This window comes from Chrysochloris asiatica, unplaced genomic scaffold (assembly GCF_000296735.1).
Source record: "Chrysochloris asiatica unplaced genomic scaffold, ChrAsi1.0 scaffold00120, whole genome shotgun sequence".
Classification (NCBI taxonomy): Eukaryota; Metazoa; Chordata; class Mammalia; order Afrosoricida; family Chrysochloridae; genus Chrysochloris; species Chrysochloris asiatica.
Window position 1 is genome coordinate 5,793,578 of NW_006408638.1, and position 24,724 is coordinate 5,818,301.

The following is a 24,724-nucleotide window of genomic DNA, read 5'->3' on the forward strand; positions in this document are numbered from 1 at the left end:
AAACTTTTTATTAATGCTAAAACCATTTGGTTTTCCCAGAGCAAGGCAAGGACGTTCAGAGTTTTGCTGTGGTGCTGTAGGATAAACACTAGACTACTACTAGCTGCAAGGTTAGCAGTTTAAACCCACCAGCTGATCCATGGAAACTCTACATAGGGTCAATTATGAGTCGGTATCGACTCAACGGCACTTACAACATTACAACAACTTTGGGGAGTGCTGTGGCTCTATAGCATAAATACAGAACTGTAAACCACAAGGTTGGTGGTTGGAGCCCACCAGCTACTCTGCAGAAGAAAAATGAGGCTTTCTGCTCCCACAAAGATTTAAAGCCTCAGAAACCTTATATAGGGTTGTTATGAGTTGTAACTGACTCAACACATTTAACAACAACAACAACATTTCTTATTTAAAAGACTACAGTAGAGTTTAAAACGAATTCATATATGCACAGAGAAGGTCTTGTGGCTTACTTTATTGCAATAATATTTCATTCTGGTACTTTGGAACTATACCCACAACCTCTCTGAGGAATGCCTATAAGCGCATTTCATCATTGCTGTTTAACTTAACCTTTAAATCATAGACTAACATTTCCCTCTTCACGGCAATTATTTCTTGATTCTCCCACTCAAGTTTGAAGGTTAGTTGACATGTTTTCATTGAATTGCTCCCCCCCAAAATATATCAGGATGAAATTATTGATTTAAAATGTTGTGGCTTGATCTGCCTGACAGAATCTATTTGATGATAAAATCAGAGTTAGTGGGAGTATGTGCTTGTGTAAGGAGGAGGCATGAGGGCAAGGTGTGTGAGGGCTCTACAGTACAAGAAACTTGGATTCAAATCCTAGCTTCAATAGGTCACTGTTCCTCTCTAAACGTTCCTGTTGATTCGATTTCAAATCATAGCAGTCTCAGCTGATATTTAGGAATTAGGTAGCCAGGCCTGTCCAGGTGACTCTGAGTGGACTTGAACCTCCAACCTTTTGGTTAGCAGTTGAGTGCCTTAATCATTTGTGCCACCCAGAGACTCCATCTGTTCCTCTACTATCTTCATATTCATTATTTTCTCATAGTATTCAACAATAACGTCCATCAATTAAAACCAATCAATAAATCTTTTGTTTTGATGAATAGTTCAATAGGCCAAGTAAAACTGAGAAAAAAGCTTGAGGGCAGGGGAACAAATCATTTTGAAATTATGCTATATGAATTCTCCAGGAAACTGAACCAGTTGAAACAAGTATTACCAATGATTTAGCAAGCAAGCTAAGTAACCATTTAAATTAGGCTGCAGTTTGCTGCAAGAAAGAAATCTCATTTCTTTTCTTCCCCTTTCCTTTCTGTTTTCTTTATAAAAGACTCTTAAAAAAATAAAATAAAAAAGAAAGCAATGCAAAAATGTTTATTTTTCTCAGCCCTGGCACCCTGTACGGTCCACTAGAAACTGGAATTATCATAAGAAAGCATGTTTTTTCAAGAGCTCATTTTCCAAACAAAGTGTGCTATGACCTTACTGATGTGAAAAATGAGGAATATTTCATATTCTCTGAAATGTATCAAAGCTATTTTTTTAAATGTTGGTTTTGGCAATATCTTTTACGTGTCTTTTCTAAGTATGTACCCCTTCAAAACATAGATATGTGAGGGAAGTTTTACCTTTAAAAAAATTTAGTCCAGATTTCCTAGTCAAAGTCATATGAAACATGCTTGTGGGAAATCATAATTATTTATAAAATTTTTCCTATTATTTCCATTTAGATGAGCAAAAATACAATATTTTAAAAATAGAGTATTATAAAACATATAAAAATTTTCAACAAGCACATAAAAATAAGCATATTCAAACTACACTAAAATGGCTAAGATTAAAAATGCTGACACTACCAAAGGCGGCAAGGACGTGGAACAACCAGAACTCTTCATACTTGCTTGTGGGAGTAAGTGGAAAAGCTAGGCGAAAAATAGCTAAATACATATCCTTCCTGTAATTCAGCAAATTCCATTGCCAGGAACCTAAGACATATTAAAATATATATCCTAAGAGATATGAAACATTTAGAGCATAAATTTTCACAATGCTCTAAAACAGATCCAAGTTCAGGTATTGATAAACAGAAGGATTAATGAATTCTGGAATATTGACATAATGGAATACTAATCAGGAATGAAAAAAGAATGAAATATTCATCCTGAAACGTCAGATAATAAACCTCAAAAATATGCTGAATGAAAGAAGAATGAAATTCAAGAATAGGCAAACTAATCTAAAGTGAAATTAAATCAGTGTTTTTTTGTTTGTTTGCTTATTTTGGTACTTTTTAGGCTGATGAAACTATTTCTTGATGAGGTATATGATATATGGGTACACACATTTGTCATAATTGATAAAACTATACTCTTAGCTTCTGTGCATTTTACTAGGTTTAAATTACGTCTCAACAATATAATATTAAAAATAAGAATGGAACATTTTTAAATCACTTAGAGTATATTTAGAATAAAAATATTTTTAAAAGAATGTCTTGAGTGAAGATTGGAAATGTTGAATGCTTATCCAGATGCAAATTTTTTACATTTCAGCTTAATATAATAGATATTTATACTCAGCAAATACAATTTTATAACAGATTTAGAGTTATGGCTTACCATTTAGTATAGTGCCTAGTCAAATACATGAATTGGATGAATGAATGAAATGAATAAATGCCAATCATTTAAACATAAAATTATTCTTATTTTGCACTACCACTTGGTGCTTTTCCACTGCCTACAGATTTCCTTCTATCTGTCTGTCTTCTTTTCTTAACCAGTGATTCTCATACTTTAGTGGCATGAGGAGAAAACACAGATTTCAGGAGTCTGCCATCACAGTTTTTGATTTAACGGGTCTACAGGGGAGCCTGAGAATTTACTTTGTGGGACAAGTTCCCAACTGAGAGGTGATGCTGGCACTGCTTGATTGGGAGATCTACTGTGTCAAACATTTCTACACATGTCAAACCAAAGATCTATCCTTTTCTAATCAGAAATCAACTTTTCTATCTTTTCACAGCCTTTCCTAACTGCCACAACCTCTTAACTCTTAGCGACTAGTACAGTAATTGTTGCTGTTTGGTTATTCTCCCTTATAGATTTTTCTTTTGAAAACAAACAAACACATGTATTTTCTTTACAGATGGATGATAATTCCCTTGAAAGCAGAGACCTTGACTTTTATATCTCTGTTACTTTCACACCTAGAACACATTATACAGCTAGGGGGTGATCAGTTAATGCTAATGCTCCAGATGAGTATAAATTCTTCTAAGGCAGGTAAAGGTATCAATAAAAGCAAGCACGAATTTTCAGATGGAAAGTACAGTCTGCAATTATGGTGATTTACCTGTCATTGGGACAGTGACCTGGCTGTGTCCAGTCATGGTGTGGGTTGATGAGGAATCCCCAGGACAGAAAGACAGAATTTGGCGTCAGAGTGCCAACCACCAACTGGAGAGGCTTGCGAGTACGTGTCTTACCTATGAAGAAAACGGACAAGGACAATTCTTGTAACATTTAGTGGATTTTCATGATTTAGGTAAAATTGTATGTACGTGACTTGGAGAGATGATGAAAAATTTGAAAACATCAAATTTCTTTTGGTTAGATATGGCCCAGAAATACACAGTACTTCAAAAAGTTCATGGAAAAAATCTATTATCTTCTCATTTGATATTTCCATGAACTTTTTGAAGCCCCTTGTATTGGTTTCTTTGTCACTAATTTAAATGTAAATTAAATACCTCCCCCCCTTTTTTAGGTATATATAACTGAAAAAGTATTATTACTAGGGTTCCAGTTCACACACACAAAGGTTTATTTCAAACAAAACATGTTTAAACATGTCTCTTTGATCACTGAATGGCTATAGACAAATTCTTTCATTAATATAGTTGATTTAATCTCATAAAACCAAAAAAACCAAACCCACTCCCAAAAATCCATTCCAACACACACACACACACACATATCCCTGGTGTGGCGTTGTGGTTAATACACTGAGCTGCAAAATTGGTTTAAACAACTGCTCCTTGGAAACCTTATACAGAGTTGCTATGGGTTGGAACAGGCTCTACAGCACTGAACAACAATAACAATGATATAGCTATATCTATAATCGATATCTATATCTATATATCTATCTATATCTATACCTATATCTAGATAGATAGATAGATAGATAGATACCACTACTGGCTGTCAGTTTGTCATAATGTGGTGGATTGAATGTTGCTGTGATGCTAGAAGCTATGCCACCAGTACTGAACAACAGCAACCCTGTATAAGGTTTCCAAGTAGCAGCTGGTAGGTTTCAACTTTATGGGTAACAGTTCAGTGCATATCCTACAGTGCCACACCAGGACTGTAGGAATTGATGGAATACAAATTGAAGTATTTCAATGCAGCACTAGAGACATTTAAGTATGTAAAGAAATTTGGAAGAGAATCTGTGAACTGATTGTAAATCCATTCTTGTGCCCATTCCATAGAGAGGTAACCAAACAGAATATGAAAATCATTGGACAGTATAATTAATGTCACAAATGACTAAAATTCTGTTAACAATAATTCAAAAATGGCTGCAACAGTACATTGACAGGGAACTGCCAGAGATTCAAGCTGGATTCAGATGAGGAAGTGGAATGGAATAAGAGAGATCTATTACTTAAGGTCAGCGGTTCGAAACTACCAGCTGCTCCGCGGGAGAAAGATGAGGCTTTCTACTCCCGTAAGGATTTACACCCTCGGAAACCCTGTACAGGGTCGCTATGGGTCGGAACTGACTCGACGGCACTTAACAACAACAACAATTACTGAAGTCAGATGGATTTTCACTGAAAGCAGAGAGTATCAGCAACATGTTTACCTATAGTTTATTGACCATACAAAGGTTTTTAACTGTGTGGGTCATGACAATTTACGGAAAGCATTGTGCAGAATGGGTTTTCCAGAACACTAAATTGTACTCATGAGGAACCTGTACATACACCAAGAGGCAGTCCTTCAAACAAAACAAGGGGAAACTAAGTGATTTAAAATCAGGTAGGTGGTATGCTTTCATCATACTTATTCAATTTTATGCTGAACAAATAATATGAGAAGCCAGGCTATATGAAGAAAGTGGCATCAGGATTAGAGAAAGAATCATTAACAACCTGCAATATGCCGACAATATAACCTTGCATGCTGAAAGCTAAGAGGACTTAAAATATTTACTGATGAAGATCACAGACCTTCAGCACTGGTTGCTCTTTAATGTAAAGTAAGCAAACATCCTTACCACTGGACCAATAAATAACATCATGACAAAAGGAGAGAAGACTGACTTTGTCAAAGACTTCATTTTGCATGGATCCACTGTCTATACTCACGGAAGTAGCAGTCAAGAAATCAAATGATGTAATGCATTGAATGAGTATCTGTACAATACCTCTTTAAAGCATTCAAAAGCACATCTGCCAATTTGAGGACTAAGGTGTCCTTGATCCAAGACATGGTATTTTCAATAGCTTCATATGCACGTGAATATTTGACAATGAATAAGGCAGACTGTGTAAGAATTGATACATTTGAATTACAATGAAGAAGAATACTGAAATCACCAATGACTGCCAGAAGAACAGTTAGAAGAAGTACAGCCTGAATGCTCCTTAGAAGCCAGGATTGTGATACTTCATCTTTCATACTTTATACATATTGTCAGAAGGGACCAGTCCCTAGAGAAGGACATCATGCTTGGTAAAGCAGTGAGTCAAAAAAAAAAAAAAAAAAGGAAGAGCACCAACGAGATGGATTGGCATAGTGGCAGCAGAAATAGGGTCAAGTATAACAATATTTTTGAGGATGGTACAGTACTGATAGTGCTTCATTCTACTGTGCATAAAGTAGCTGTGAGTTGGAATGACTAACTGGCAACTAACAACAACAACAACAACAATATATATGTATAAGGACCCCTGGTAGCACAGTGAGCTATGAATGGCTGCTAGCCACAAAGTCAGCTGCTCAAATCTACCAGACGCCCTGCTGGTGGGAAAATGATGATGCTTTCTGCCCCTGTAAAGATGTACATCCTTGGAAACAATATACAGAGTCGTTATGAGTCAAACTAAACCCGAATCAACCTGCAGCTATGTATATATGTAACTGTATATATGTGAATATGTGTATATGAATGATAGACAACATACACTTCATTTCTTCTACAGACAAAACAAAAGCATACATTTTTTAAAAATAGGACTGACAACCAGTGTGAAATAACATCTAAGAAAAGAAATCTTACCAGCCATGTTGTAGGTTGTTTCCTTTTTTAAAAACTTATTTGTGTCAAAATATTATAACATTTTAATAAGCATATTATTTACAATGAACATAGACATAGAGAAGTTGCTCATGTTTGCAATAATACTGAAAGAGTAGGCCTAACAGAGTAAGTAATAAAGTTGTTCTGACAGGACTACTGGGCTTTGAGCAGGGCCAAAAGTGATACTCATGGACCACTCTAGACTCTTTACAAGTATACAGGTGGCAGGCACATGTACTTCTAAAATGATTTGAATCTGCAGGAATGTGAAAACAGTGAAAAAGATGAGGACAGACACTCAGCCTTGGTAACCAACTGTGGTTGATAAAAAACAAACAAAACCAGAATAGGATTAGTAAAATAAAAATCAGACCTAGATCTAATAGAACTATATACAATATATATGCTTTGTATTTCCATTGGGTTCGGTCTTTCACTTCATGAGGCTTTGTGTATGGATTTGTTGTGGAAAGACCCTGTATTACTGTTTCTAATAAAATGTAAACCAAGCAACAATATAACTTGTAACCCAAGAGTCTAATAAGGAATTCTGGTAGTGTAGTGGTTATGAATCGTGCTGTGAACCACAAGGTCAGCAGTTGGAAACTACCAGCTGTTCTGCGGGAGAACGATGAGGCTTTCTGCTCCTGTAAAGATTTGCAGCCTGGGAAACCCTGTGCAGGGTCGCTATGAGTTGGAACCGACTCCACGGCACTTAACAACAACAAGTGTCTAACAGTTATCTGAATCAAATGACCCAAAAAACTGTGCCATGCTTGTAGTTTCTGTTAGGCTTAAGTTCTGTGAGCTGTTATTTCATTATAAAACGCGCGCCAAGTACTTAACCTATCGGTGGCAATTTGCCTGGCTATAACCTAATTGGATTTTTAAAAGATCTTTGGAATCATTTTTAAGAGGAGTTATTTCCTGTTCTGTCTGTGACGGTAATTCATTATGGTCATGATTCAAATGGTGTCAAGTATGCACATAAGAAGGAAAACTGAGAATCTGCAGTGAGGAATAGAGTGTACATGTAATCTGAAAAGCCCTGAGGTATTCTTATATACGTTTTTTCCATCTCTACAACTAAAGAGCTCTGGCAGCCTAGTGGTTACGAATCGGGCTGCTAACCTCAAGGTCAACAGTTCAAAAGGTCAACAGTTCAAAATTACCAGCTGTTCAGCTGAAGAAAGATGAGGCTTTCTGCTCCATTAAGGATTTACAGCCTCAGGAACCCTGTGCAGGGTCACTATGAGTTGGAACCGACTCCATGGTACTTAACAACAACTACTAATCTAATGTAACTATTCCACTTTTCAAATGAGTAAGTAAGGCCCTGAGAATTTGAGGATGTGAAAGTTCACATTGAGAGCAAGGCCAAGAGTCAAATCCACATCTGTCTTCTGAATTCTAATCTAGTTGTCTTTTTGCTACATTATTTGTTTAGTCTAAAGATAAAACCAGTTAGACACAAAAGATACATTTTGCTTTTCTCTAGTGGAATTTAGTCACTCTAGTAGAGTAGTGGTTATGTATGAGTTGGGCTGCTAACCTCAAGGTTAGCAATTTGAAACGTCCAGCTGTTCCATGGAAGAAAGATGAAGCTTTCTGCTCCTATAAAGATTTACAGCCTTGGAAACCCTATGTGGGGTTGCTATGAGTCAGAATCTACTCCATGGCACACCACCACCACCAGTGGAATCTAATGCTTACATGTCCACCAAAAGATGATTTCACTGAGTTTGATCTCAATATAAAAACAACAAAATAATTAAAATTTATGTGGCAGATGCAGACATAAAAATAAGTGGAATTTGACTCACTATTCATTACAGCATTACCAAATGCAGATTATAAACACAAAAGTTGTAGCTATTGGCTGAAAGGGAAGGTAAGATATATCCTGAGCAAGAAGAAAATGTTTGAGCTTATTGTCACAAAGTGAAAAAGATTTCTAAGTCAGTATCATAGAAGCCCTGAACTGAAATGAAAAGTAATGATACAATTCTAAGGTATAATCATACTGTTGACTTTTATATTATTTTTAGGATCATACTTTTATTAAAAAATACTCCAATGTCTATTCATATGGAGCCTGAATCCCATGGAATTATACTCACAGTTCCTGACTTTATTATTCAATATTGTGAAACAGGGTCTTGAAATGTTGATGCTGCAACTGTGTGCCAAAAGTTGGTTCTGACTCATAGAAACCATATATGGAGTTTTGGAGGCTGTAAATATTTACAGGAGCAGAAAACCTCATCTTTCTCATGAGGAATGATTGAACTACTGACCTTGATGCTAGCAGCTCAATGCATAACTTACTATGCTACCAAGGCTTCTGAAATGTTGATAGCACATTTATTTTTAAAAAATATGGAAAGCTGCCTGGACAACTCTCCTTAACAAGTTGTAAATAGTTGTGGAAATTTTCTTTGCAATTTTGGAGTAACATAAGAAACAGGAAAAGGAATTTATATTTTCAAAACACTCAACTAGTCAATGCTTCTCTTAAAAGAAGTGAAAACCAACAGGAGGCCTGGCAGTTGTGTCACCTGATTGCTGACAAACTAGATTTGGGCTGATGCATCTAGGAGACAGAATACAGAACTGCCAAAGGCCCATTTAGTCAATATATTTGAATAGCTACCTGCTCCTCCTAGAATCCCTGGATGGTACAAACGATTAAGGCATTTGTCTGCTAATCAGAAGGTTGAGGGTTTGAGTTCACCCAGAGGTACCTCACAAGAAAGGCTCAGCGCTCTACTGAAAATTCAGCCATGGCTTCCTTTGGGACAGAGTTCTACTCTGTCTGACACATGGGGCGTCCATGAGTCAGGTCAATTAACCGGAATGCAACTGGACTGTAATGTTTCTCCTTCCTATTTTATGCTTTTAGAAAAATATAGCAAACAAAAAAGAAGTTCCTTTATTTATGTGACATCTAATGTACCATAGAAGATAAATATGACTAGGAAAAATTATTTTCTGAAAAGCTCACTTAGTAAAATGAAAAGCAAAACATGTGATCAACTATCTACATAATTATTAAGATGCAATATCAAATGGTAAAATCACATTCACAGTTTTCAGCAGGTTCATCTTTATCACACTGGTCTAGCAAATCCATCTGAGAAGAAATTTTAGTATTGAAATTTAACAGTGTGAGCTTTTTAATCTTTCTTTAGTCATGTAGAAATGTTTATACCCATCTGTTCATTAGACATCAACTGCCAATCCATTTAGCATACATATAATTTGAGTTACTCATTTAAAAATGCAAACAGTCTTCTTAACCATAGGTTACCACATAAAATTGGCCCTTAAAATCTGAAAGACTTGATAAAACCAGTTGCTATAAAGTGATTCCAACTCATGGAGACCCTATGTCTATGTGCGGGGTAGAGTTGCACTCTGCAGGATTTTCAAGCTATGACCTTTCAGAAGCCTTTTATCCCAGGTGCCTCTGCATGGCTTTGATACACCAACATTTCAAGCACTTTACCACATAAGTTACCCACGGACTCTGAAAGGCACAACAGTACTTGTTAAGTGTCATAAATTTGGTTTCAACTCATAGTGACTCTGTATAGGGTTTCTGAGGAGTGGTTGGTAGGTTTGAACTACAAATCATGTAGTTAGCAGTCCAGAACTTATCCTAAAGCACCACACCAGGGCTCTGAAAGGAGTAATAGTTGTTGTTGTTAAGTGGTCTCGAGTCTGTTCTGACTAGTGACCCTATATATAAGGTTTATGAGGAGCAGCTGGTTGAGTTTGAACCACCAACCTTGCAGTTCAAATGGACCTTAGGATCACTGCTTATCCTAAGGCATCACACAGTTGGGAAGTGCCATCAAGTCAGTTTTGACCCATAGTGACTCTGTATAGGGTTTCTAAGGAGTGGCTGGTGAATTTGAACCACCAACCTTGGGGTTCAAACTGACTTCGCAATCTAGCACATTAGCCCACAGCACCACATAGTAGGCATGAATTACAAAACAGAGACAGGCTAACAGGAGATCCCCCTAAATGAGCACTTCTTATGGGTCAGAAACTTCCTAAATACATATCCATTAGCTCATTTCCTCATTAACTGATTTAAAGCCTCACAAGCCTGTTACGCAGCAGAAGAGGGCAAAGAGAAGATCCAGTTACTTGCATATGGCCTGCAGTTTCCAAGTTGTGATAGTGCTGGATCAGATCCCAAGTAGTTCCTGCCACCAGGCTATATATAATATCTATTACTACATATATATTACTTCTGATGTGGGGTCATCTGTTGGTTTGAGGTTGGAGTCTACCCAGAGGCATGTTTATAGAAAGTTCTGGTGATTTGCTTCTGAAAATCAGCCAAGGAAAGTCGTATGAAGCATAGTTCTATTCTGACATACATGGGGTCAGCATGAATCAGAAGAAATTCAATGGTAACTGGTGTTTGTTACATTTTATAGTCAACATTTGTAAGGCATACATCCACAAGGTAGAAAACAGAGGAAAAAATCAAGATTTAAAGTTAACCAAAGAAAAGAAATCAATGAAAGTATTTTACCTGAGCATGACTTCTTTTGACTTGGAGGGGGGGCAGCCCGCACAACAATCAGATATTTAGGCTCTGCATCTGGAAACAATAACAACATTATTTATTCAGAATGACATTTGAAGCAGCATATCATGTCCTGACTCAGTGTTCTCCAGTGTAGTCACTGAAACCACATCATCAGTGTATAGACTGGTGTGTCATTAACTGCCACTGAGTCGATTCTGACACATAACCCTGTGTAGGGCTTCCAAGGCTATAAATCTTTGTGAAGCTTCCTCTTCAAAGTAGAGTTGACTGTGATGATGTGAATGGAATGAAGCTTTCGGGTTTTTCATTTGCTGATAGGAAGCAAATAAAAATAAGGAGAAACGGCAGTAAACATCAATTAATAATCAGATCATGGAATGTTCAAAATATGAATCTAGTAAAATTAGAAGTTGTCACAAATTAAATAAAGTGTATAAAGATCAATATTCTATGAGCTGAAACGGATGGGTATTGGCCATTTTGAATCTGACAATCATATGGTTTACTATGCCAGGAAGACAAATTGAAGAAGAATGACATACCATTCATAATTAAAAATAGCATTTCAAGATCTGTCTTTAAGTATAATGCTATCTGTGATAGTTTAATATCCATAAGCCTACAAGGAAGACCAGTTAATACCTTTATTATTCAAATTTATTTACCAACAACTAAGCCAGTGATAATGAAATTGAAGAATTCTATCAACTTCTACAGTCTGAAACTGAACAAACACGCAATCAAGATGTATTGATTATTACTTGTGTTTGGAATATGAAGGTTGGAAACAAAGAGGAAGGGTCAGTAGATGGAAAATATAGTCTCAGTGATAAAAATGATGCTGGAATTTTGTAAGACCAATGACTTATTTATTGCAAATACCTTTTTCAAACAACATAAATGGTGACTATAAACATGTACTTCAGAAGATGGAATACACAGGATTCAAACTGACTACATCTGTAGGATGAGACAGTGGAAAAGCTCAATCTCATCATTCAAAACCAGGCCAAGGACTAACTGTAGAACAGATCATCAATTGCTCATATGCAAGTTCAGGCTGAAGCTGAAGAAAATTAAAACAAGTCCACAATGGCCAAAATATAGTCTTCAACATATCGCATGTAAATTTAGATTATCAGTTTTAATATATTAAACACTAATAGCCAAAGACCAGAAAAGCAGTGGTATGACATCAAGAACATCTTGCAGTTGGAAAGTGAAAGGTCATTAAAAAGACAGGAAAGAAAGAAAAGGCAAAAAGGGCTGTCAGAAAAGACTCTGAAACTTGCTTTTGAGTATAGAGCTTAAAGTGAATAGAGAAATGTGGAAGTAAAAGAGCTCCCCCCAAAATTTCAAAGCATAACTTGAAAACACAAAATCAAATATTAATTGAAGTGTGAAAAGACCTGGAATTAGAAAACAAAAGAGAAGAACACACTCAGCATTTCTCAAGTTGAAAGAACCGAAGAAAAATTTAAGCCTCAACTTGCAATACTGAAGGATTCTATATTGAATGATGCCAAAAGCATCAAAAGAAGATGGAAGGTATACACAGAATAACGTTTTCAAAAAGAAATGTTTGATATTCAACCATATCAAGAGGTAGCAATATGATCAAGAGCTGATGTTACTGAGGAAAGAAGTCCAATGTGCACTGAAGACATTGGTGAAAAACAAAGCTCCAGAAAATGACAGAATGCAAATTGAAATCTTTCAACAAGCTGATGAAGCACAGGAAGCACTCACTCATCTATGCCAAGAAATGTGGAAGACAGAAACATATCCAACTAATTAGAAGAGAACTATATTTGTGCCCATTCCACAGAGAGGTGACCCAACAGGAAAGAGAAATCATCAAACAATATCATTAATATCACATGCAAGTAAAATTTTGCTGAAGATAATTTAAAAATGGCTGCAACAGTACATTGATAGGGAACTGACAGAAATTCAATCCAGATTGAGAAGAGGATGTTGAGCTACAGACATCAATACAGACATCAAATGGATCTTAGCTGAAAGCAGAAAATACCAGAAAGATGTTTTCTTGTGCTTTATTGACTATGCAATAAAATTTTGACTGTGTAGATCATAACAAGTTATAGATAACATTGGGAAGAATGGATATTCCAAAATATTTCATTGGGCTCACAAGGAACCTATACATAGAACAAAAGGCAGTTGTTCAAAAAGTACAAAGGGACACTGAATAGTTTACAATAAGGAAAAGTGTACACCAGGGTTCTAATCTTTCACCATATTTATTCCATCTGTATGTTGAGCAAATAATCTGAGAAACTGGATTATATGAAAAAGAATGTGGCATCAGGATTGGAGGAAGATTCATTAACAGCCTGCAATATACAGATGATACAACCTTCTTGCTGAAGTGAAGAGGACTTAAAATACTTAGTGAAGAAGATCAAAGACCACAGCCTTCAGTATAGGTTTCACCTCAATGTAAAGAAAACAAAAAATTCTCACAACTAGACAAATATCAAGATAAATGGAGAAAAGATTGAAGTTGTCAGAAACTTCATTTTGCTTGGATACACAATTAATACTCATGGAAGTGGTGGTGGTAGTGTGCCATGGAGTTGGTTCCCACTCATGGAGACCCTGTACAGGGTTTCCAAGGCTGCAAATATTTATGGGAGCAGAAAGCCTCATCTTTTCCCCATGGAATGGCTGGTAGTTTTGAACTGCTGACTGTGAGATTTGCAGCCCAACTTGTAGCCACTATGCTACCAGAACTCCGTACTCATGGAAGTGGTGGTAGTGGTTATGTGCCGTGGAGACGGTTCTGACTCATAGCGACCCTGTGCAGGGTTTCCGAGGCTGTAAATCTTTATGGGACCAGTAAGCCTCATCTTTCTCCCGCGGAACAGCTGGTAGTTTCGAACGTCTGACCTTGCAGTTCACAGCCCAATTCGTAACCACTATGCTACCAGAGCGCCTTTACTCATGGAAGTAGCAGTGAAGAAATCAAACAATGTATCAGGCAAATGTGCTGCACAAGATCTGTTTAAAGTGTTCAAGAGTACAGATATCAGTTTGTGGAGTAGGGTGCACCTGACCAAAGCCAAAATGATATTTTTAATTGCCTCATATGTATTAGAAAGTTGGACAGTGTAGAAGAATTGAGGCATCTGAGATATGGTGTTGGAGAAGAATATCCAAAGTACCATGTAATGCCACAAAAATAAACAAATCAGTGTTGGAAGAAGTGCAGTGAGAATGCACCTTAGAAGTCAGGATAGTTAGACTTCTTTTCTCATACTTCAGATGTGTTTTCAGGAGGGAACAGCCCCTGGCAAAAGGCATCATGCTTGGTAATGTGGAGAGGGTCAATGTAAAAGCAGAAGATCCCTCCAACAAAACGTATTGGCACAACGGCAGCAGCAATGGGTTCAAGTGTAGCAACAATTGTGCAAATGGCACAGGACCAGGAAGTATTTAATTCTGCTGTGTTCTATGAGTTTGAACCAACTGGATGACACCTAACAACAAAAACAACTTCTTACATGGAGAAATTAGCCTGATGCTTCAAATCAGACAGTCACATGAATCTCCCTGCTGAACAATCAAAATCATCTGCTTTCTGGGAAATAGGAATATTTACAATGCCCACCTAATTTTTATCCTATTTGTGATATTTGGCAGCCTATTTTTACATCTAGTCATTTTGTAAACAACTTTTAAACAAGGTTAGAATTTACATATTGCCATAATTTTCACCTAAAATACATCAAGGAAAAGTACATTTAAGGATAATGTTTTTTATAAAATATTTACATTTTAAAATGAAATTTAAGCAATCAGTTTGCGCTAACTCAGTCAAGGACTAATAATTTATCCATTAATATTTTTTAACTGATGTTGCCAGGATGAATGTTTGTTTTAAAAGTATATAAATAAGCTAAATATAGTTAGGGTATACACACACAAGCATTTTATGCATGGCTTTATTGGACTATCGTGACAGCATCAATGGGCTCAAGCTTGGCAACAATTGTGAGGTTGGCCCAGGATCGGGCAGCGTTTCATTCTGTTGTGCATAGGGTCACTCTGAGTTGGTACCGACTTGATGGCACCTAACAACAACAACAACAATTGGACTAACTGCTGGACATTCTCTCCAATATTTCTTCAGTAACTCCTTTTACTATGAGTTTCATTTAAATGTTACAATTAACCATAGTTCACTCCTACTTGCTCAGGTAGACCTGGAATCTCTGTTTACATTCTGGGCTCAAATATCCCACAAGCACAGAATTTTGGTGGACCCACCTTGTAAAGGAGTTAAGAGAGACTCAATGTGTGAACAAAGTAAATATCTAAGATTAGCACATGGAAGACTGTGTAAGCAGGGTACTAACAGCCATAAAGATCAAGTTTCCATTCGAAACAGAACTTACTTTCAATTCAGAAAGAACTGATGATACAAGAAATGCCAATGACTAAGAAACTATAGTATAGCCTTTCTCATTTGTGTTTCTTCTATATACTCTTATTAGCTAATCACTTATACTGAAAATGATGATATGCGATGAAAGAAAAGATAGGGCAACCCACAATTCCTTTTCTTTTCAGTTTTAGCTCATTTACAAGTAAGTCAAAGGATAAGAATTTGGGTAGATTAAATACATTTCAAGAGCGAAATACAAAGTTCCATGCCACATCTCTATTGTTCTGATAACAAAATACATGTGCCATCTATGAGCTACAAAATATAAACTGCAATTTTAGTGATTTTGCATATGAGTTAAAGGTTCTGCTACTTGGAGTCCTGGTGTGGCGCGGTGGGTTAATGAGCCAGACTACAAAGCCGTTTGAACTGCAAGGTCAGCGGTTCAAGCTTACCAGCTGCTCCTCGGAAACCTTATACACAGTCGCTATGGGTCGGAACCAACTCAATAGCACTTAACAACAACAGCAACAAATTTGCATTAAATTAACAAATAATTTGCATTACTATTATTATTATTATTATTTTACTTAGAATAACATTAAAAAGCAAGTAAGATGTACCATTACAAATTGAGGGACACTATGGAAGTATGGAGAAAATTTTGTAGTTTAGTATCTTTAATGACACTTTTTTCTTGCCTTTTCACAGCAGCCCTAGACTTTCATTTTTCTCTGAATCCTTTGTGCTATATACGTAAACCCTACACTGAGGTTTATGGAAATTAAATGGTTTACCCAAGGTCTCATAATGAGCAGGTGACCTGTTTTAAAACCTATGCCAACAACACAGGTAATTTCCAAATATTTTTCTTTACCCCTTTCCTACCTTAATCTGGTCACAAAACAGAAACAATGCTAAATCCTTATTTTTTTTCCCAAATTATTCTCACTGTGACATAAAGTTTCTTAAAAGCTAAGTTACCTCAATAGTCCCTTCCTTTATATGTTGTCATTGTTGTAAGTGCCATCTGAGTATAGGGCTTCAGTGGAGCTGCTGATGGATTTGGACAACCGACTTTGTGGTTAGCAGTTCAGTGCTTAGACTCTCAAGACTCTACTATATGGATTAATTTAATTATACCTCAGTGGTGAAAAAACAAAACCTGAAATACTTGAGGAGTAACATAGATAGCAGCTAAAGATGTTGCCATGAACTGAATTATATGAGCAATTTGAAAATGATTTTTGCTATGATCACAGACATTTTCACATAAAGCTTAGGCTGTTACAGCCAATTACAAATCACAACAGATGTTTGGACCTGGCACATCTGATGGCTCTCCCATTCATCAGAATCTTCCAACATATCTGTATTTCAGCAGTCTTTGTATTCCACTGGGAACACAGAAGAAGAAAAATAAAACAACCAAAAATCAAATTTTCTATTTTCTTTTGCACTATAAAACCCTTTATGGGTTTGTAAGAATATGGAAGAATATGCATTGTAGCCTAATCAGAAATTCTGGCAACACATGCCAAAACGTTTTACTTCCTTCTTTAGAGAAAGTTAGGTCCCAGAGAGGACAGAACTATACACGCTGCACTGCTTCGGAATGCTGTCTCAGGGTGGCTCGTGTCTACCATGCAAGCTTCTACAAAATAAATATAAAATAAGCCAAGAGACTCCTAAAGGAAAGCAAGCAAAGGTCTGAAAAACATAAAATAATGGGTGTATCCAACAACTTGATTTCATGCTAAACTACATTTCTGCACATTATGAGTGTGGACTCTGGTGTGTAGGGTAAATACTTCTCATCTACTTATTAATACTATACTAAATACTATTCCTCTGTGCACCTCAGTTTCCTTATCTGCTAACTGTGAAAAATCATGGTACCTAGCCTCTTAAGGGGAGTCCTGGTGTGGCACTGCAGGTTAGTGTGCTGGACTGCAAGGTCAGTTTGAACAGCAAGGTTGATGGTTCAAGCTCACCAGCTGCTCCTCAGAAACCCGATATAGTGTCACTATGTGTTGGAACTGACTCGGTGGCACTTAACAACAAGTCTCATACATTATAATGAACTTACAACAGTGTCTAATATATAGATGTTTGTTATTAAGGGCTGTTGAGTTGATTCTGACACACAGAGACCCTGTTTGGGATTTCCAAGGAACGGCTGATGGGTTTGAACTCCCAACCTTGTGGTTAATAGTCCAATGCTTATCCTACAGCATCACAAAATGTTCGTTAAGTGTTAGCTGTCACAATTATTTTTATTTTTGGAAGCAAATGTTTGTATACCGAGGGATCTGTTGTTGAGTTCCAATGAGTCAGTTCCAACTCATAGTGAACCTATACAGGGTTTTCAAGAAGCTGGTGGGCTTGAACTGTCAACCTTGAGGTTAGAAGACCAGTGCTTATCCTACAGCACCACACCAGGACTCCAAGAGGACAGAGGATATAATATTAAAATGAAGGAAAATATTTGAATGTTTTATTTTTGTTTTTAGGAGCATCAGATTCCACAATGCATAATTATATACACAAAAATTACAGCTCTAACTAACTTACAATATCAATGTAAAAAAATCTTAAAAAGGAATATCGACAGGCAGAATCTAGTATATAAACATTGTTGTGCCTTCGAGTTGTTTTTGACTCAACAGAGACCCTGTATAGAGTTTCCATGGAGCAGCTGGTGAGTTTGATGTCACATAAATGTCATGTACTATTGTTAATACAATATTATAACCAACTGCAATTTATTCCTGGAATGTAGGATAAAAAGAAAAATTAGATTATTTCTACAAGTGCTAAAGAGGCATTGGACAAAACTCCACACCAATTCTTCATCAACAAGGATTCAATAGAATACTTCCTTAATACTGTATCTTTAAAATCATAATCCAAATATGCTGTTGCTATTAAGTGTTGTCAAGTAGGTTCTGACCCATAGAGACCCTTATAGGGTTTCTGAGGAGCAGCTGGTGAGCTTGAACCTCCAACCTCACATGCAGTTCAAACAGCTTTGCAGTCTGGGTCATTAACCCACAGCGCCACACCAGGACTCCAACTCAATAGTGACCCTGTATAGAGTTTCTGAAGAGTGGCTGGTTTAAATTAACCCACAGTGCTACTTGAGGACTCCAATCCAAATATATGACCCAATTTATTAAATGTGTTTGTTGTTGTTAAATGCTGTTGAGTCGGTTCTGATTCATAGCGACCCTGTGTATGGTTTCTAAGGAGCGGCTGGTGGGTTTACACCGCCGACCTTGTGTTTCAAACTGATTTTATCGTCCAGTGCTTACTTAGCCTATAGTTCCAGACCAGGACTCCTTTTATTAAATGTGTCATTATTGTTAAGTGATGTTGAGTCAGTTCCAACTCATAAAGAGCCTGCATAGGGTTTCTAAGGAGTGGCTGGTGAGTTTGAACTGCTGATCTTGCAGTTCAAACCTACCTTGAAGTCAAGTGGTTATCCTATGGTGGCATATCAAGACTAGATTTAATGTGGGTTATTGTTGTTAAGTGCTGTTGAGTTGGTTCTGACCCATAGTGAGTTTGTATAGGGTTTCTGAGGAGTGGCTGGTGAGCTTGAACAGCCAACCCTTGCAGTCCAAACTGACTTTTCAGTCCAGCACATAACTCATGGCACCACTCAGGACTCCCTGTGTAGGAGTCCAAACTGACTTTTCAGCATATTAACCCAGTGTATTAACCCACAATGCCATACCAGGATTTAATATGTTGTTGCTGTTGAACTTGCAGATCAAATGGCTTTGCAGTCTGGCGTATTAACCCACAGCACCACAACAATCCCTAAATATATGAGAGAGCTTCAACAAAAAGTTTGTGGAAGAATTACGTTCTCTTTGTATTTCATTTTCCCACAAACATTTTGAAGCCCCTCATACATTTCTATTGACGACCTCTCTCTGACTTCATGTGAACATTCAACTCTCATATATCTTTCCCCTTGACTATTATACTGCAGACTAAACACTGGACTGTTAATTTTAAGGATAGCATTTCAAGTCCACCAGTCGCTACTCAGAAACCCTATACAGGGTTGCTATGAGTCAGAACTGACCTGATGGTATATAATAACAACAAATATTCAATTATTCTATTTTTATAACCAGGTTCATAATATTTTATTTCATAGTTTGGACATAGATTAAGTCAAGAGCAAGCAATGATATAATACATCATATTGAGTATTTTACCCCAATATAAAGGAATGGTTACGAATTGGACTGCGAACTGCAAGGTCAGCAGTTCGAAACTACCAGCAGCTCCGCAGAAGAAAGATGAGGTATTCTGCTCCCGTAAAGATTACAGCCTAGGAAACCCTTTCAGGGTCGCTATGGGTCGAAACCGACTCGACGGCACTTAACAACAGCAACAACAAAATGAGCCAGTGGGTTGGAAGCATAACTGCTGCATTGCACATGAGGTTGCCATTGCATGGAGGTGCCATGAGACAAAGCTGACACAATGGCAAGTAATACTGGTGACTATGCTAAGCAAGCAGAGCCCTGGCCAGGGTCTTGTCTCTATGGTTCTGCCTCAGTTGCTTTTGTCAATACTACAGACAGACACCACTCCCTTGTCTGCTGGGCCATAATGGGCAGAGTGACGCCTCTCTGAGAGGAAGATGAAATCTAGGCAGAAGTGGGCAATTGGACTGCAAAAAGAGTGAAATGTTCCCTCTTTATAAGTAATTGCTTTGTCTGAAAGGCCTCTTAGCAGTAGTTTACAAATTCTAGTAGGGTGAAAGACCTTGCCCCTTACCCATTCTCAAATTCTTTGTTGTTGTTGCTAAGTGCCGTGGAGTCGGTTCTGACTCACAGCGACCCTGTAGAGGGTTTCTGAGGCTGTAAATATTTATGGGAGCAGAAAGCCTCATCCTTCTCCCACAGAACAGCTGGTAGTTTTGAACTGCTGACCGTGAGATAAGCATTCCAATTCGTAACCACTATGCTGTTGTTGTTATGTGCCATGGAGTCGATTCCGACTCATAGCGACCCTGTACAGGGTTTCCAAGGCTGTAAATCTTTACGGGAGCAGAAAGCCTCATCTTTCTCCCGCGGAACAGCTAGTAGTTTCGAACTGCTGACCTTGAGGTTCACAGTCCGATTCGTAGCCACTACACTACCAGAGCTCCTTAACCACTATGCTACCAGAGTTCAAATTCTAGTGACAAAAAAATTAGCTATGTTAGCAAATTGACACACTACAAAAACAAACTGGTTTCAACAATGATGTATGAATGTATCCTATTTGATCTGTGACCTATGTACATTCTGAAGCCCAGTTACTAGAAAATGACAGGATCAAATACAAATAATATTGATGAGCAGGTGCATCTCTGTAAAGGAAGTTATCAACAAAATAACTCATCACAGAATACACTAATAATAGTTTAGTAACTCTAAAGTAATTGAGTGGAATCCCGGTGTGGTATTGTGGATGAGCACACTGGGCTGCAAGGTCGGTGGTTCAAGCTCACCAGCCACTCCTCAGAAACCCTATACAGGGTCACTATGCATGGGAACCAACTCAATAGCACTTAACAACAACAAAGTAATAGAATACTGAAAGACTAGAACAGCAACAATTAACTGTCTTGAGAGAACCGGTGGCCTTTCAGTAAAGGATGGTGTTCCGTTTGAAAAAAAGTAATGAGACATTTTTCTAGAAAATCAGGGAGCCTATGCCAAGTAGTACTTTTATATGATTTTGTGATAGCTAGAAGACTAAGTAGAATAAATAACAGTTCCAGGTAATGTGGCTGTTGTTGTTACATGCCTCTGAGATGGCTCCAATTCTCAGGGGTCTGTATAGTGTTTCTGTTGAGTGACTGGTGGGCTTGAATGTCCTACCATGTGGGTAACAGTTCAGTGCTTATCCTATAGCAACACATTAGTTTATTAAGTTTATTTCTGTTGTTGTTGTTGTTAGGTACTATTGTGTCACAACACTGCTTGGTCCTGCCCCATTCTTATAACTACTGCCATGTATGAACTCATTGTTCAGGAAACAGCACTGCAATCAGGCTCTGAGACACACTGTGTGCCTACTACAGAGGAGTGGAAGAGAAGACTGGCCCCCACCAGAAGGCCCACTGAATGACTAAGGCACTGCCAGCCCAGGGTGGGGACTGCTGCCACCCTGCCTTGTTACCATGGGGATGTGGTGTAGACCCTGACTCTCCCTGCTGGGAGTGGAGGCAAACAGGGTAACTAGCAGAGTTGGGAAACAGGAGACAAGAAGGGAAGTTCCCAAAGGTTGAGGGAAAAGACAGTTGAAATCAAACTAAGGGAGGCAGTAGGAAGTCTAAGGGACGAGAGTCAAGGCCCCAGTGCGTACTTCATTGGCTCATTGAACTTGACTTGCAAAACATAAATTTAAAGATACAATTATTGTATGAAGTGTTGAAAGGAAAACTGATTTGCTGTGTAAAATTTCACCCAGCTCAAAATAAAAAGTTTCCTTAAAAAAAAGAAAACCTCAACAAATCATTAAAATACTTTTTCTTCATATACAAGAATAAAAAGAATAAAAATATTCACCATTTCAAGGTGGAGACCACAGCGTGTTAATGCTTCTGAATACACAGCCCTGTGCAACAAACATTGGTCACAGGAAGCCTGCCATGATCCTCCCCTCTCAGCCCCTCAAGCCTTGTTCACTGACCTCAATTACCACTCAGCAGGTGGTTCCTTATTTGCTGGGACTCTGGCTGAAGTTTGGGGCATCTCATTCAGTCACTGTCTCAAAGTAAGCCTGCTTCGCTTTAAAGCTCTGACAAAGTCTTCCCCAGACATTGTAAATAAATGCTTACTAGACAATTTCTCTTCTTCTTTACTTTCTCCTATGCTAGTTTTGCAGACCTATTATTAGACATTAGCATTGCTGACTTTATTGCCTGTGGCCTTTTTCTTGTCTACGCTTTATGTAACCACCCAGCAGAATTTAGCGTCGGTCGGGTGTTATCCATTAACTGGTTTAAGGTTTGGCAAAGGCTTACCCTTGGAGTAAAGCCTGTACACGCACACATTTTCCAGTGAACTCATCACTTTGTTAGTGTTATCTTTACAGGAAGTACTATTGAAAAATCAGGACTTGGCTTGGATTTGATTTGTTTTTCTTTATTAATAAAAAAAACTATGATTAGCTATCAGATGGGTTAATGCTCTGGACTACAAGGTCAGTTTGAACCTCAAGGTCGGCAGTTCAAGCTTACCTTGTTCCTGGTAAACCCTATGCAGAGTCACTATGAGTTGGAACCGACTCAACAGCACTTAACAACAACAAATCAGATGGCAGTCCAAACTCAAATTCTTCAAATCAGCCAGTTTTCTTTCTTTCAGTTTCCTGCCTCCCTTCCTTTTTAAAAACGCTGTAGTCTCCATTAGAGTTCTGGTGTGACATTGTGGGTTAATGCGCTGGACTGCAAAGCTGGTTTGAACCATAAGGTCGGCAGTTCAAGCTCACCAGCTGCTCCTCAGAAACCCTGTATTGGGACACTATGGGTCAGAACCAACCAGAAGGCAAGTTCCCAAGGGTTAACTTAACAACAACAGCAACAATCAACATTAGGAGTCCTGGTGTGGCTTTGTAGTATAGCACTGTACTGCTATCTGCAAGGTCAGAAGTTCAAATTCACCAGTGTTGCTGAGTCAGAACTGACTTGATTGCATGTAACAACAACAGTCAGCACTAAGGAGCCCAGGTGGCAGAGGGGTTAAAAGGTTTGACTGTTAATCAAAGGGTCTGTGATTTGAACCCACCAGCTGCTCTGAGGGAGAAAGGTGAAGTCGGCTTCTATAAGACATTTACAGCCTTAAAACCCTATGATCCAACTATACTTAGACCTATAGGGTTCCTGTAAGTTGGGTTCAACTCCATGGCAACGGGCTCATGTGTTTATTTTTTATTTTTGTAAGTCGACACTGACATATCAGGTCAGGAATCATTTCCAAAGAGGAGTTTTTACATAGTGTTGAAAGGTTACATGTCACAAGGAACAGCATTATGGCATAGTGGTCACATAGTTTTATTTTTTCAAATGTGATCACTCATTTTTTACTGTGCTTCTAAATTTATAACAACATTGGAATTTTTTTAAAATGTCAATCTAATAGTTTTAGCGACTTTACTATTTGGATAAATTAGGAAGGTAAGACATACAACATTAGAAGGAATACAATGCACTGATATTAAGAATGACGGTAATGAAAATTATAGAGTCCTGGTGTGGTGTTGTAGGATAAACACTCGACCTCAAGGTTGGCATTTCAAACTCACCAGCCGCTCCTTGGAAACACTACACAGGGTCTCTAAGAGTTGAAACTGACTCAATTGCACTTACAGGAACAACAAGAAGACATTCATGGAGAAGGACATAAACGTTGACTGCAGTGGTCAGAAATGGTCTCATGGAAAGAAGAGGTCAGACTTTATGGAAAGTGCTGTTAAGTGCCATTGAGTCAATTCCAACTCATAGCAATCCTGTATAGGGTTTCCAAGGAAAGGCTGAACCTAAGATTCAAACTGGCCTGGCAGTCCAGTGCTTACTCTCCAGTGCCACATCAGCACAAAATAGAGATGGTGATGGTGGAAAGGGTGGAACAAAACAAGTTTTGGGGACTCAATTAAGTCCTGTACATATTTAACTCAGTGAAACCAATGGCCTCATCCATAATACATGCCCCTGCCCCTCTTGTTTTTGTCATTTTTTACTATTTTGTGTTTAAAGGACATTATGGAAAAAACACATCAGAGCATATGGGTTTTCTATCATGGAAGAACAGATAACATTTTCTAAGTTTTGAGAAACAGAGTACAGAGGCTAAGAGTTCAGATTCTAGAGGCTACTTTCTACATTAAAATCCTGACCCTGCTATCTAACAGTTGAGTAACACGTTGTTAGGTACCATGGAGGTGATTCCAACTCATAAGAAAACCTGTATGTGACAGAGTAAAACTACATCAGAGGGTTTTCTAATCTTTACAGGAACAAAGTGCCAACTCTTTCTCCCAGGGAATTCAAAATGAATTCTGGGTGGATTCAAAATGCTAATCTTTCCGTTGGAAGTCTAGTGCTTAACCACCGTACCACCAAGCCTTCAAGTAACATTAGGAAGTGTATTTAAACTCTCTGAGCTTCAATTTCTGTAGTTTGTTCAGTTTCCTTCAGTGTAAAAGGGAACTCACAACACTATAAGCCCTTCTTCTTGCTTGCTTTCTCCTGCATTTTGGGACTACCTTATATTTAGTCCTGTCTATTATCTTTCAATACCAGCCGCTCCGCGGGAGAAAGATGAGGCTTTCTACTCCCGTAAAGATTTACACCCTCGGAAACCCTGTACAAGGGTCGCTAT

At 37.9% G+C, this 24,724-nt stretch overlaps 1 protein-coding gene across 1 annotated transcript in view; it reads right to left on the reverse strand.

Annotated features, from left to right (window-relative positions):
* ABI3BP (ABI family, member 3 (NESH) binding protein) overlaps positions 1 to 24,724 on the reverse strand; it is a 317,931-nt gene that overhangs the window by 207,303 nt on the left and 85,904 nt on the right. The window contains exons 4-5 of the mRNA XM_006868650.1: positions 10,901 to 10,969; positions 3,388 to 3,520 (exon numbers count right to left, since the gene is read on the reverse strand). Of these exons, the coding sequence (XP_006868712.1) occupies positions 3,388 to 3,520; positions 10,901 to 10,969 (202 nt within the window). The remainder of the gene's footprint in view (positions 1 to 3,387; positions 3,521 to 10,900; positions 10,970 to 24,724) is intronic.